Below are 12,662 nucleotides of genomic sequence, written 5' to 3'. Positions count from 1 at the left end.
GCAGACAAAATGTTCTTTATGTCACTCGCTGCATGTTGTCTTCAGCTTCCTTTAATTCAAATTGGCGGGTTTCATCATTATTGGTCCGTATGACTGGCTGATTGCCCTTGCCATCCCCCACATCCTGTTGTTCTTCATATTCAGCTGGTTTTTATTTCATCACAAGGAAATGTGACTCATAGGTCAAAAACACCGAAACGTGTTCTGACTTTTTTTTGTGGTGATCTCGACACAAGTTTCTGCACTTCAGTCACGCTCGCTGCTTTTGCTTTTTTGTTTTCCTCCACGCTGAAAACGCGATCCTCGTCAAACAGCTGGTGTTTGAAGCTGAAATTTCACAATGACAACATAATCTGCCTTCACTTTCACACTGACTGCTCTCAATGATTTTGTCTAATTATTACCTGCAGTGATCTCCACCCTTTACTTTATTGCTGAGGAGCAATGTGTGCATGTGTAGATCATTACCTTATGTGTGTGTTGCAGAAATATTGCTCTCCTATGTCTATTTTGATGACAAGCTCCATAAAAGTAGGCTGAAAATTCTCTCTTGGTTTCCGAGCATGAATCAAAACCAGACTTGAACTGAATCCAAAGTAGTCAGTGTTTAAAGCAGCAGAATCGTTTTAGTTCACGGGCCACTTGATCTCAAGTGGGACGCAAAAGTATTGGATCATTTTTCTTTTAGTCTCAAGATTTATATTGTGGAAACGTTCACATTTGATGAACCACCCATTCAGAAAAATTGATGACGAAAAGCTAATGAAGTCTTGAGAAAATAAATGCGTCTTCAACGCTCTGACTAATTTTTTCCATGTTCAGTCATTTCACTGTCATCATAGAGAAATGCACCAGCCACGCAGTCGTACAGATTAAGCTCTTTGTTAGGCTTGTTCTTACGTTTGACACACTGGTCTAAAGAATAGTTAGTTATTAAGTTACATTCATTCAATTCTTTTCTGTCTTTTCTGTAAGTGGAACATAATTTCACCTGCACAACATTCATATGTTAACCAGTGATTTGAGAAGTGCTACAACTATCTTCATATTTTCCCATTTTTATGTCTGTTCTTTTAAACATGGAATTTTTATGCGCATCTTAAAAGTACAGACAGTTGTTTTTTAAAATTTTTTTTATTTAATAGAGTCAAAGAATGTTATTCTCATAAATGTACAGTAATTGTTCCAACAAATGTATGCATTGTCATAACTTTGAATTCATCCATTAAAAATACACAGGAGTTAACACCGGTTTGTGGCAGCTACTATGTTGCTCCGCCATCTTGACTACAATGGCCAAGATGGTCATCATGTTCCACCTACCGTAATCGCATCTTATGTATGCGTCTGGAGACTTGCAAAAGGTGGAGAAGAAGAGAATCTGGACAGCTCAAGGCTGGCTAGCTTACAAACAGCTGTTTATAAGCTAACATTGTGAAAGCTAATGGAGTTTCCTAAAAATCACACTTTCCCTCTGATAAACAGTTTGATTACATTCTCACGTCATATGAGTTTATTTACAAAGTGCCAAAGTCCAATAATGTTATATTAACTTCAAAGTTCCAATTTTCTCTAACACCAGTTAACAGCGGCTAACCGAGTTTATTGGTGGCTAACAGCTAACAGGATATCTTCAAAAAAAGATCATAGTGTTTGTGCCATTGAACAGAAGTGAACATCGCTGACACATCAACTCGTATTCAAGTTTTACAGCCTCCTAAAAGTAAATAGACGTGGACGCCTCTCATCTGCATATTGACAGTTGAGGCAAACAGTGGCCTGCCCAGATAGCAAAAAGACTCCAGGGCAGATTTGGTCCAGAGTCACTTTAATGCCTGAGTACACTCACTACAGATTAATGGTCTGTCTTCTGGAACAAATGGTAAGCATCCCATGTGTGTTGACTGGAGTCTGCAATCTACAGACATCTAGTAGTAAGTTTTTACACACTGTCATTTTAAGCTACAATATTGTATGCTTATATGGAGACATCTCAAACAAAATAAAAGATAGTAATTTTTGTGTGGGGTTACAGTAACTCCCTGTATTAGTGTCTTTCTCAGTTGTAGTTGGTTTACAACTCTGCTGCTTGACTTCTAACTGCCTGACAACACATCCCTCCTTTTTTAGCTCAGTTGCACTGTCTACCTGTGAAATAGAGTTGTTTTTAAAATATTATTATTTACTTTAAAAGCCCTCTGAGGATCAGCTCCACAATAGTTCACGGATGTTTTAAGCCCAAATTTTGCCTCCAGGTTCGAGGTCACTGAGGTCATCCTCCAGCAACGTCTCTCAGCGTCCCCTTTTCGCCTAAAGCCTAAAAGCAACCGCATCTTTGTTTTTATAGCCCTCAGGCTCTGGAATAATTTGCCATCCCATATAAAAACCTGTCAAACAGGTGATTGTTTTTAAATCAAATCTGAAGACTTACTTTTATTTGTATTCCCTTTGAGTTAAGTTTGAGGGGCCTCGTGGTTTTTGTCATGTCCATTGTGAATGTTTTATTCCTGCTCATTTATGTCAGCTGCTGTTTGTATTCTTAGACATTGTTTATATAGTCATTTCTATTTGACTGGTGGTTTTTATGTGAATTATGGTACTTGAGTTTTTGTAGACCTGGAGTATAAATACATCTGCTTTAACTGGATAGAACTCCTGTTGTTTTAAATGTGCAATAGAAACAAAGGTGACATGAGTGTCCTAGCTAAATAATGAAACAAGACAGCTTAATTTCAGGTTAAACCTGACTGAGGTAACTAAACCAAACTGTATATCTAAAAGAAGAGTCAGGGTACCACTGAATTCAGGAAGATGAATCACCAAAATGTGGAACCTATCGAAAGCAGCGAGAAGTTGTTGTATTCAATTCAATTCAATTTTATTTATGCAACGCCAAATCAGAGCAACAGTCGCTCAAGGCGCTTTATATTGTAAGGTAGACCCTAAAATAATACAACCAACCCCAACAATCGTATGACCCCTATGCGCAAGCACTTTGGTGAAAGTTGGAAGGAGAAACTTCCACAGGAAGAAACCTCCAACAGAACCAGACTCAGGGAGGGGCGGGGCCATCTGCCACAACCGGCTGGAGAGAGGGGAGCAAGACAGGATAGAAGACATGCTGTGGAAGAGAGTCAGAGATGAACAATAACTAATGATTAAATGCAGAGAGGTGTATAAACACACTTTGAGTGGAAAAGCTGACTCAAGAAGAAGGGCTCAATGCATCATGGGAATCCCCCAGCAGCCTACACTTATCGTAGCTTAACTAAGGGAGGATTCAGGGTCACCTGATCCAGCCCTAACTATATGCTTTAGCAAAAAGGAAAGTTTTAAACCTAATCTTAAAAGTAGAGATTGTGTCTGTCTTCCAAATCCAAACTGGAAGCTGTTTCCACAGAAGAGGGGCCTGAAAACTGAAGGCTGTCCCTCCATTCTACTTTTGAAAACTCTAGGAACAGCAAGTAAGCCTTCACTCTGAGAGCAGGGTGCTTTATTGGGATAATATGACACTAAACGATCTGTAACATATGACAGGGTCTCATCGTCATGTCAAATTGCATGTGAGAAGAGACTTTTTAAAGGGTTTTAAAATGACATTCTAGATTTTACCTGGAACCAATGAAGAGAAGCTAATATGGGAGAAATACAGTCCTTCTTTCTTGCCTATGTTACTTGTTTGCTGTGGCCTTTTGGATCAAAATAAGGATTTCCAGGATTTCCTGCCTGATGCTAAGGAGTCTAGTTTAGTCTAGCCTAGAAATCCCTAAAATACCTACTGAGATGTTTCATTCTGGACCAACGTGGTGAACTAACATGAGTCCCTATTACCTAATAATAAAGCCAGACTGCTAACAGCCTCATGATGCTACTCTCTTCCAGCTGTTAGAGTTGTAATAATGACATACGGAGTTCTGAATGTCATAAAATCAGCAGTTCTTTTAATAAAATAAAATAAAATAAAATCCTATGAAGAGCTAGAACTATCCCCAGGTCTTGTTACACTGTGTTTCAGTTACACCAAGTAAGTTCAGGGCTGAGGGTGAAGAGGTTAACAGGATGGTGGAGTGAATGCTAACAAAGCAGAGTGAATGCTCTCTTTCTTCTTCACACACACACAGACAGACGCATGCACACACACAGAGGAGGGCCTCTCAGTGTAAAGAAGCATGACCAGCAGCAGCTGTTGGATTACCAGCTGCCTCTGTTTATCTGCTGAGACCCCGAAACCCTCTGTTCTCACTCAGCCTCTCTGCAGCCTCTCCTGTCCCTCAGTCCTGAGAGCTGTACTAGGAAGAAAGAGACTATTGAGTTAGTGAGGTATGTTGAGCTGAAAGCAGGAGTGTTTAATTTCACATGTGACCTGTTCAATAGAATGTTACGGTCAGAATTATTGATCGTATTGTCTATGATCAGTGTACTATAGACTGTCAGCTAAAGCAATGCTATTCTGGCTAAACCATTCTGATTTTACACACAGCCACCACACAGCTCCATGCTGCCGTTTAAAAACAATCATTTGTAAGTGTAAACAAACAAACAAACAAACAGTCTTCAAAGATACTGTATGGCTCTGAATAACACTGCTGGGAGCATATGTGGGAGTCGCTGACTGCGAGCGACCTCTGGTGGTTATATTTATGAAAAGCAACAGTGCACGAGACTGGTCAGCTGACCAATGCGGAAGTGCTTAAAATCAGCAGTGTAAACAACGATTCAGAAGAAATAAAGTAAAAAGCTCTGTTTGGATAACTTTTTCTCCCCTAGTACGACAGCATGGTTCGGTGTTTCCTCATACACACCGTGTGCCCGGTGAGTGCTCTGTCTGCCGGGGAGAGCCGTGTTCTGTACTCCCGGGTTTTCGGTCCAGATGACGGAGTCCTGTCCGAGCGGCACCGAGACTTCAGCCCGGAGGAAAGAAGGCTTCTGCAGAAGGAGAGGGTGACCGCAGTAGCCAGGTGGGTGTTTGTGGTTAACAGTTAAAAATAAATCATTATTCGAAGTCATTTTTTTTCTGGACATCCACAGATTGGGACAGAAGTGGACACTTTAATTAAGTGATGTGTGTTTTCTTTTCATGTTTTGGAACTAACACCTGTCCAGATAAAGACATGCAGCCAGTGTATTCTGTTGAGTGGCGTCTGTTCGTGTCCCTGCATTGCCTGTTGATGTTTGTCATATACAGTATTGTTCAAAAGGCTCTTTGAATGCTCTATTCATATCCGTCATGCAGTGTCATGAAGATCTATCCAGCGATGAGCACAGGAGCTATGTTTAGACTCAAGAACACAGGACTACTTGTTATACAGATGGTCTGCCAGACACCGAGATGGCCTCAGTCTCAATGCTTTAAAAAAATGAATTTACCTGCCAGAGTACCTAGAGCCATTTTTGGCTTTTGAGCAATTTTTTTTTTTTTTTACTGCTAATTGTATGAAGGTAATTTAAAAAAATACTGAAAATAGCACCCTGGCTTTATTTCTAGTGATTTTTAGGATTTAGTCTTGTTGATAACTCATAATAGCAGTTCTTTCACCATCAATCATCTCTCTGTTTTCTCATATAAAGCATCCTGCTATTTTGATGGGAACACACAATGTAAAATGCCAGACAATAATATTTTTTTTCAGTGACTCATGAATCATTGTGTGTAGGGATGGGTATTGATAAGATTTTAACGATTCCGATTCCATTTTCGATTCTGTTTAACTATTCGATTCTTTATCGATTCTTTTTTTTTTTTTTTAAAAAGGAGAACACTAAGGTCGATTAGCTTAGAACTTTGTTTTATATCTTCTCTTTGAACAAGATAGAAACTTAGGAGTAACATGGCCTTACAAACCCAACAGTGAGAGCTTCAGAGATCCAGCCTACGGCTCTTCAATGGGGTGTCACAGGGTCCCCAGGAAAAAAAATTGTAAATGTAAAATAATAAAATAAATATTCTTCTGTAGCAATAACAAAGTATAACATAAATTGTTCTGTGGCAATTACACAAGAATATCCAGTAATGTCCCTGCCTACAATTAAACACATTCACTTACCAAAAATCATCTGCTGTGGCAAACGGGTGCAAGGCTTTGACCACAAACTGAGTCACTGCTCTGTGACGTTCGTCTATCCTGCCTGAAAGGAGACGCTGCCGGCAGACTACAGCGAGAACTGCCAGCATCTGAGCCAGACTCTGTCTCTCTCATCATGGTCACCTACATGTACAGTAATGGCAGGTCTTGTAATAAGGCAGATCACGCTAACATAATATGCACTGTTAGTTGATTATTTACCTGCCGCATTAACGGAAGAGGGCGTGCAAACGTTACCGCTGCTGCTGGGAGAGTCACGAGTCCGGAGTGGAATTAAAAACACGACATTCATTTAAGGTCATCGCGTGTTTTGTGAGCAAATGCTTTTGCATATTCGTAGTGTTTCCTCCCTTAAATGAAATATCTACTTTGCAAGTTGCCCTGTTGTCATCGGTTCTCATGAAGTATAATCAAACTTTTGAGCGTTTGAGCCGCTTAGGCGCCGTGTTTCCTGCCAGGTAAATGACGCTCCGCAACGTGGTGACGTCATTCGGGGCGACTGGAATCGATAAGGGAATCGTTTGCAAAAATGGCAAACAACTCCAAGGAATTGAAACAGTGGGAACCGGTTCTCAACAAGAACCGGTTTTCAATACCCATCCCTAATTGTGTGTGTGTGTGTTTTGTTTTTCTCCTGTTCCAGCCTGTAACTAGTGATTACTACTGTCAAAGACAACGGTTGTTCTAATGTTATCAGTAAAACTGGTTAAATAGCTCAAAATAAAATGAGTCCCACAGTTATTGTGACTATGAAAGCATCCTAATTAATGGCAAAACACTTTTTGTGTCTCAGACAAGTCCGGAGTGCTATCTCTCTGTCCCGGGAAGCCTCGGGTCGGCTGATAGAGGAGACGTTGCCGGGCGAAGAGAATCTGGCTCTGCAGGACGCCGACTGCGGCGTGGTGCGGCTCAGAGCCGGAGACCCGTTCTCCGAGGAGACGAGCGCTCTGTGGCTGGGGGTTCAGAGTCTGGGCTTCACGCTCGTCTGTGAGCCTCATGAGAACCTGCTGCTGGCTGAGGGAACACTGCGCAACCTGACCCGCCACTGCCTGGAGCACCTGCACATGCTGGGGCAAGGGAGCGAGGTGAGCCGTGGACACACATTCTACTGCTCAAAAAAATGAAAGGAACACTTTTTAATCAGCGTACACCATCAAGTCAGTTAAGTTTCTGGGATACTGAGCTGGTCAGCTAAGTAGCAGTAGGTTGTAAATAAGTTTCAGTTGCTTTGAAATTAAGAGTAGGTGCACTAGAGGGGCAAAAATGAGACAACCCCCAAAACAGGTTTTACAGGTCGAGGCCCCTGACATTTTTTTCCTGCCTCATCTTTTCTGATTGTTTTCTGGTACCAGGACCCTACAGAGGTTGCACAGGTACTCCAACTCCTTCAGGATGACACATCAATATGTTTCAATATGAAGGTTTGCTGTGTCTCACAGCACAGTCTCAAGACCACACAGGAGATTCCAGCAGGCAGGTAGCTACTCTAGGAGAGCTGGACTTCTTCTAGAGTGAGCATACTCACTCTGTTGCACTCGATGTGTGTTTAATTTGGACCTGGGGCCCGTTCTTCGTACGTCGCTTACTACATCCAAGATCAAATGACACATCCAAGACCAAATCATCGCGCTAACCGTGAGCTCGCTAATCCGGTTCTCCGAACACACCTGCTGTTGACGATTAGTACAGCTGGATGAAGTAATGTGAGATCACTGGGTGTCGTAAAAGGGGCTACGCATCCATAGTAGAAACATTGATCGGCAACCCTCTGATTGGTCGGCGAAAATGTCGAAGGAGCGCGCTCGGTATTTTTCGGCAGCAGAGCAAGAACTCTTGAGTGAGGGATTTCAGGAGTTTAATCAGAACTCAAGGGAACACTGCAAAGGCTGCAAAAGCAAGGAGAGAGGGCTGGCAGAAAGTTGCTGACAAATTAAACTCGTAAGTAATTTCATATCACACTAGGGCTGCTCGATTATGGCAAAAATGATAATCACGATTATTTTCACTGAAATTGAGATCACGATTATTTGACGATATTTATTTAACCCTTTAAGACCTACTATAGAACCAAGTCCACCAGAGCTTATATTATTTTTATTTATTTTTTTTACATGCTGTAGTGCCATTTGTGGGAGCATTTCAAGTTGCTATACATCAATACAACTGTTATAGCCCATATTTTAATAATATGTATGCATTAAGTGCATAGTAATTACATAAATTGCAAAAAAGTGCAATAAACTACAAAAAAAATTGAAAATCGCTTTTGTTTTGTTTACATATATTTCTACTTGGAGAAGTTTAAGAGGTTTATCCCTCAAAACTTTAAATACAATAGAGTTGCAAAAAATAGTTTACAACAACAGGAAATTTATTTTGAGTGTCTTCATAGTTTTATTTTGGAGATACAGCAATTTTATATACTGCAGGAAAAACAAAAAACAATCCTATGATGCAAATTTGCAAAGAAAACAGCATGTGCATCATTTCACTGTGGGAAGTGTTACGAACAGCTGATAGGAACGGCAAAGCGTGTTTCTGGAATATTATGTTTTTGTTGCTGCAAGCGCTTTTTATGCAGTTTTTGCAAAGCTATATGTGGAACGAAACCGTGACCGAGGACAAGCTGATGGCATCAGATGTAAGTACAACTCCTCCGGTTTCATATGCAAAACAAATTATTGCGCTAGCTTACACGGTTCAGATTCTACAGGGGTTTAAAAATAGTTACGCAAAACGGAGCGTGCTGCTCTGACCGGCTTTAAAGGGTTAACAATGACTTTAAAAAAATAATATAAATAGTGTGCAACACCACTGAAGTTTTTTTTTTTTTTTTTAACTCTTTTCAACCAACGGCAGTCACTCTCCTCTCCAAATAACTTCTGCTTAGCTTTCCGAGCTTCCCTCGGGTCCTCTTAATCAGCGGTCTCCACCCTTTTTTGCGCCACGGACCGGTTTATGCCCGACAATATTTTCACGGACCGGCCTTTAAGGTGTCGCGGATAAATGAGGGAGGGGCTAATAATCGGCTCAGTCATTTTTAATGATCGTTGAAAGCCCAGATCGTAATCGTGATTAAAATTCGATTAATTGAGCAGCCCTATATCACACTATATTATCCAATATTATATTACATTATATTATATTATAATATGTTATATTATATCCCCTTTCACATTAGAGCCCCAACAGGACCCACTAGAACATGGGAACAAGTAAAAGTGAAATATAAGAATATTCCACAGAATGGTAATATTTATCACTTATATTGCTTTTAGTCTCTTGGAAAGAGAGCCTGAAATAATCTGTTTGTTTGTTCATAACAGCAACCAAGAAAAGGGCAGAGCAAAAAAAGACAGGTGGTGGTCCTGCACCCCCTCGTCAACAAGTTGGTTAAGTAAATAATATCCTCACGGGAAAATCGATATCTCTCAATGAGCACACTGTCGCGCTGAGCTAAAGGATCCTGTCTGTCCCGCAATATACGCTGAATTCTGAAAACTCTCCTTATCCACCTTCGCTTTTATAGCCGTGGTCTCTCATCTTGATTACACGAAGTAATTTGCAATTACTACTCTGAAATCTGAATTACATCTGTAATAATCACATACATGTAATAGAATGTTAATAGTACATTTCCCTTTTTTAGGATATGACCTGTATGTATCTGTGTGAAATCAATAAAAGAATCAAGTACTGCATTATCTTTAGTTACATTGATAATATTTATTTATGGTGAAACAGTGGTGGAATATCGCTGTTGCTTTCGTATAAATGAAGCGGACATACCTGCGTGGCCGCGATCTAATCCTGTTTACATAAAGTAAACCTGCTCCCGAGCAGGTTTACGCTTATGGCTCTGTTGCTACGACAGCAAGTCCTGGATGAGCTTCGGGGAACCGAACGATCCAGGATCACGCGAAATCGTCAACAATCAAATCCAGCTAACTTACTTAGCGAGGTACGAAGAACGGACCCCTGGTCTGGAGTATTCAGGATCTATTTTCACAAATACAGTTTAGATTTCATAAATATGACAGAGTTATAATAAGTGCCCATATTACTATAGTTCAAACTTGCCAATTCCAGTTACTGTAATTTGTAAATGGCTATGGTCTGGTGCGGTATGAATTTTCATATGTTAAACCCATTTAAATTGGGTTTAAACTTTGTATTATCAGGAGTATTGTCCCTTTGATTGAGAAGTGGACGCCTGCCTGCGGGGTTGTAGCCAGCAGCAGTTTCATGAGCTTCATCTCAGTTAATTCACGTCACTGAATGAGAACTCTGGTATTGATGCCTTTTTGAGTGTCATCAGTTCAATTATCTGACAAGTAATATGGGGCCATGTGTCACTGATTGTGCTGACAGACCATGCAAGAAGTCTTTCTCTCAGTTTTGATGAATGAAGTTATGGTGTTTTATGTGTTTGTGTGTTTCACAGCACTTACTTTTAGCGCCTGTGCGATAAACCTGCTGATAGCTTAGCGCTCTCATCGAAATATAGTTGCTTCTGGCTAATCTTGGTGTCAGCTAAAATGCTAAACATGGGGATGTCACAAGCTGAAGTGCAACATCACATTTGTTAATGCCTTCTTTTATATACTGTTTAAGGCTTTCATAGATTAAAGAAGTGTTATCTCTGATGGCTGCTTCAGTGAGAAGTGTGTGAAGAACACTGAGACATGTCATTAGCTTTGAAGTTATTCTCAACAGTGAAACTTTAAAGACCTCTTGAGCCTTTTGACTTGTACAAACCTAGTGAAGCCATGAGTCACTGACCAGCTGTTGATAAAATGTATTGTTTTATTTCATTTCTCCAATTTTTCTTTTTTTCTGACAGGAATAATTGCATAAACATCTTTTCTTTACCACAAACATACAGTAGATCACTGTGACTCATGCATCTTCCGGCTGCTGTAAAGTGCATTTGTATTCAGAAACTGTAGCGAGTGTTTGTGTCTATATGCGTCCTAAGGCATCATCAGACTGCAATCCATTAACTTAAACAGTTTACCTCCCCAAAGAAAGATGATTGTCGAACACTGGTATCGAGACTCGCAAGAGCAGCCTCTCATTACGTGCTATGAAAAATATCAATAAAGCAAAATTCAGCAGTAATGAAACTAGATTGCAGCAGCGCGCATTCTTATTACCAGCTTTTAAGCATCTCTTGATTAATCGAGAAGCCTGCTCGGGGTCATCACTTGTGGCATTTTTCTCTCCAGGTCCTGCTGAAGAGCAACCGGATCGACGTCCTGCTCAGTCGCCTGCTTCCTCACGGCCAGCTGCTCTTCCTCAACCACCGCTTTGCCCAAAGTTTGGAAAAGGAAGTAGCGGCTTATATGGCCAAATAAAGCCGAGCAGCCACGGTTGCCATTTTCAGGGAGGGCGGGCTATCATTTACAGCTACTTCTAGCTATATCTGCTGGCTTCCAAGCAAACAAGCCCTCTGTCATTCACCTCCGGTGACATTTCCACGCTGGAAGACGAAGAGCGGACTACCAGCTGCTGCTGCTGCTGTTGTTAGAGATTGCATGATGTGTAAACACACAGAGTGGTAAATACCTGCCTCATCCACTTGCAGCTCACTCTTGGCTGTTTACTGTGTGGGTGGCTTCACTTCAAATCCTGTTTGTCAAATTGAAGAGTGGAAAGAAAAATGTGGCAGATTAAAGAGTGCAGTCGCAGAGGCCAGTTAAGACGTACTTGTCAGCATTAAAGCCTGCTGTTTATCTGATTCACCATACTCGAAATGTCACAGTGTGACCTTGAGGAGCCAGACTTGACCCTTTTTTGTGCTTTTTCAGATTTCAGTGAGTATAAATGAAATCTCGGAGTGTTATTGCCTTATAGTAACTCCTCATAAGACCTTACGTTTCCTACTACTCATTGGGATAGCGAATGGGTTTTAAAAGAATGTTTTGGGAGAACAAGAACACAGTATAAATCCTCTTAAAGAAATGCACAATAGAAAGGGAAGAACAAAAGATCTAGATCTGAGTTGTTTTATGACAATTTATAGCAGAAATGCCGCAATGCCAGTGATGCTAAGGACAACGGACGGGGCAGGAAGTGAGGAGACGTTTGGATAAACTATTATGAATGAAAGCAGAAATGTTGGCATGCAGAACATGGAACAAAACATGAGGAAATGATGACAAGTAGACCTACAAACACAAACATCCTGACTCAACAAATAAAAAATGTATTCCTGTGTCTTGTGAACATCTGTTGTTCCCCCCCGACTGCCTCTCCTCACATCGAGCCAGACTCTCCTGCTCCTCCTTCTGGCCTCTTAAGAGCTTCTTAAACCCCACTTTTTGTGCTGGCAACCAAAACCAGAGCTGTGTTTTTAGGTGTGTGTCTGTGTGTGTGGAGAGGAGATTGTGTGGATGCCAACACTGATTGCTTTGATCTTCTTCTTTTTCCCCCCCTGTATTAAAAATAAAACTAATTTCTTGTATTACCCAAGGCGTATGCTTTGATACTTGTGTAGTCTGCAATCAAGGATGCGGCACATCTCCCCCACCCAAAAAAAGAAAAAAAAAAAAGAAGATATCAGCGAGGAGCTGGGGA

The 12,662-nt window shown here is 40.9% G+C and overlaps 1 protein-coding gene across 1 annotated transcript; it reads left to right on the top strand.

The window, feature by feature from the left end:
* The first annotated feature begins 4,665 nt into the window (after positions 1 to 4,665).
* On the top strand, positions 4,666 to 12,552 carry ap5s1 (adaptor related protein complex 5 subunit sigma 1). Its single transcript, XM_080870973.1, has 3 exons — positions 4,666 to 4,958; positions 6,877 to 7,168; positions 11,312 to 12,552. The coding sequence occupies exons 1-3, from the start codon at positions 4,777 to 4,779 to the stop codon at positions 11,438 to 11,440; spliced, it is 603 nt and encodes a 200-aa protein (XP_080727099.1). The 5' UTR covers positions 4,666 to 4,776; the 3' UTR covers positions 11,441 to 12,552.
* The last annotated feature ends 110 nt before the right edge of the window (positions 12,553 to 12,662 follow it).

The sequence above is a fragment of the Rhamphochromis sp. 'chilingali' genome (assembly GCF_963969265.1).
Source record: "Rhamphochromis sp. 'chilingali' genome assembly, chromosome: 21".
NCBI classification, from domain to species: Eukaryota; Metazoa; Chordata; class Actinopteri; order Cichliformes; family Cichlidae; genus Rhamphochromis; species Rhamphochromis sp. 'chilingali'.
The sequence above is the reverse complement of the archived record's forward strand: the minus strand, read 5'-3'. Positions and strand labels throughout refer to the sequence as shown.

Coding starts and splice junctions, on each gene's coding strand:
- ap5s1 (XM_080870973.1), top strand. CDS start 4,777: ATGGTTCGGTGTTTCCTCATACACACCGTGTGCCCGGTGAGTGCTCTG. Junction 4,959..6,876: donor AGGGTGACCGCAGTAGCCAG/GTGGGTGTTTGT, acceptor TTTGTGTCTCAG/ACAAGTCCGGAGTGCTATCT. Junction 7,169..11,311: donor TGCTGGGGCAAGGGAGCGAG/GTGAGCCGTGGA, acceptor TTTTCTCTCCAG/GTCCTGCTGAAGAGCAACCG.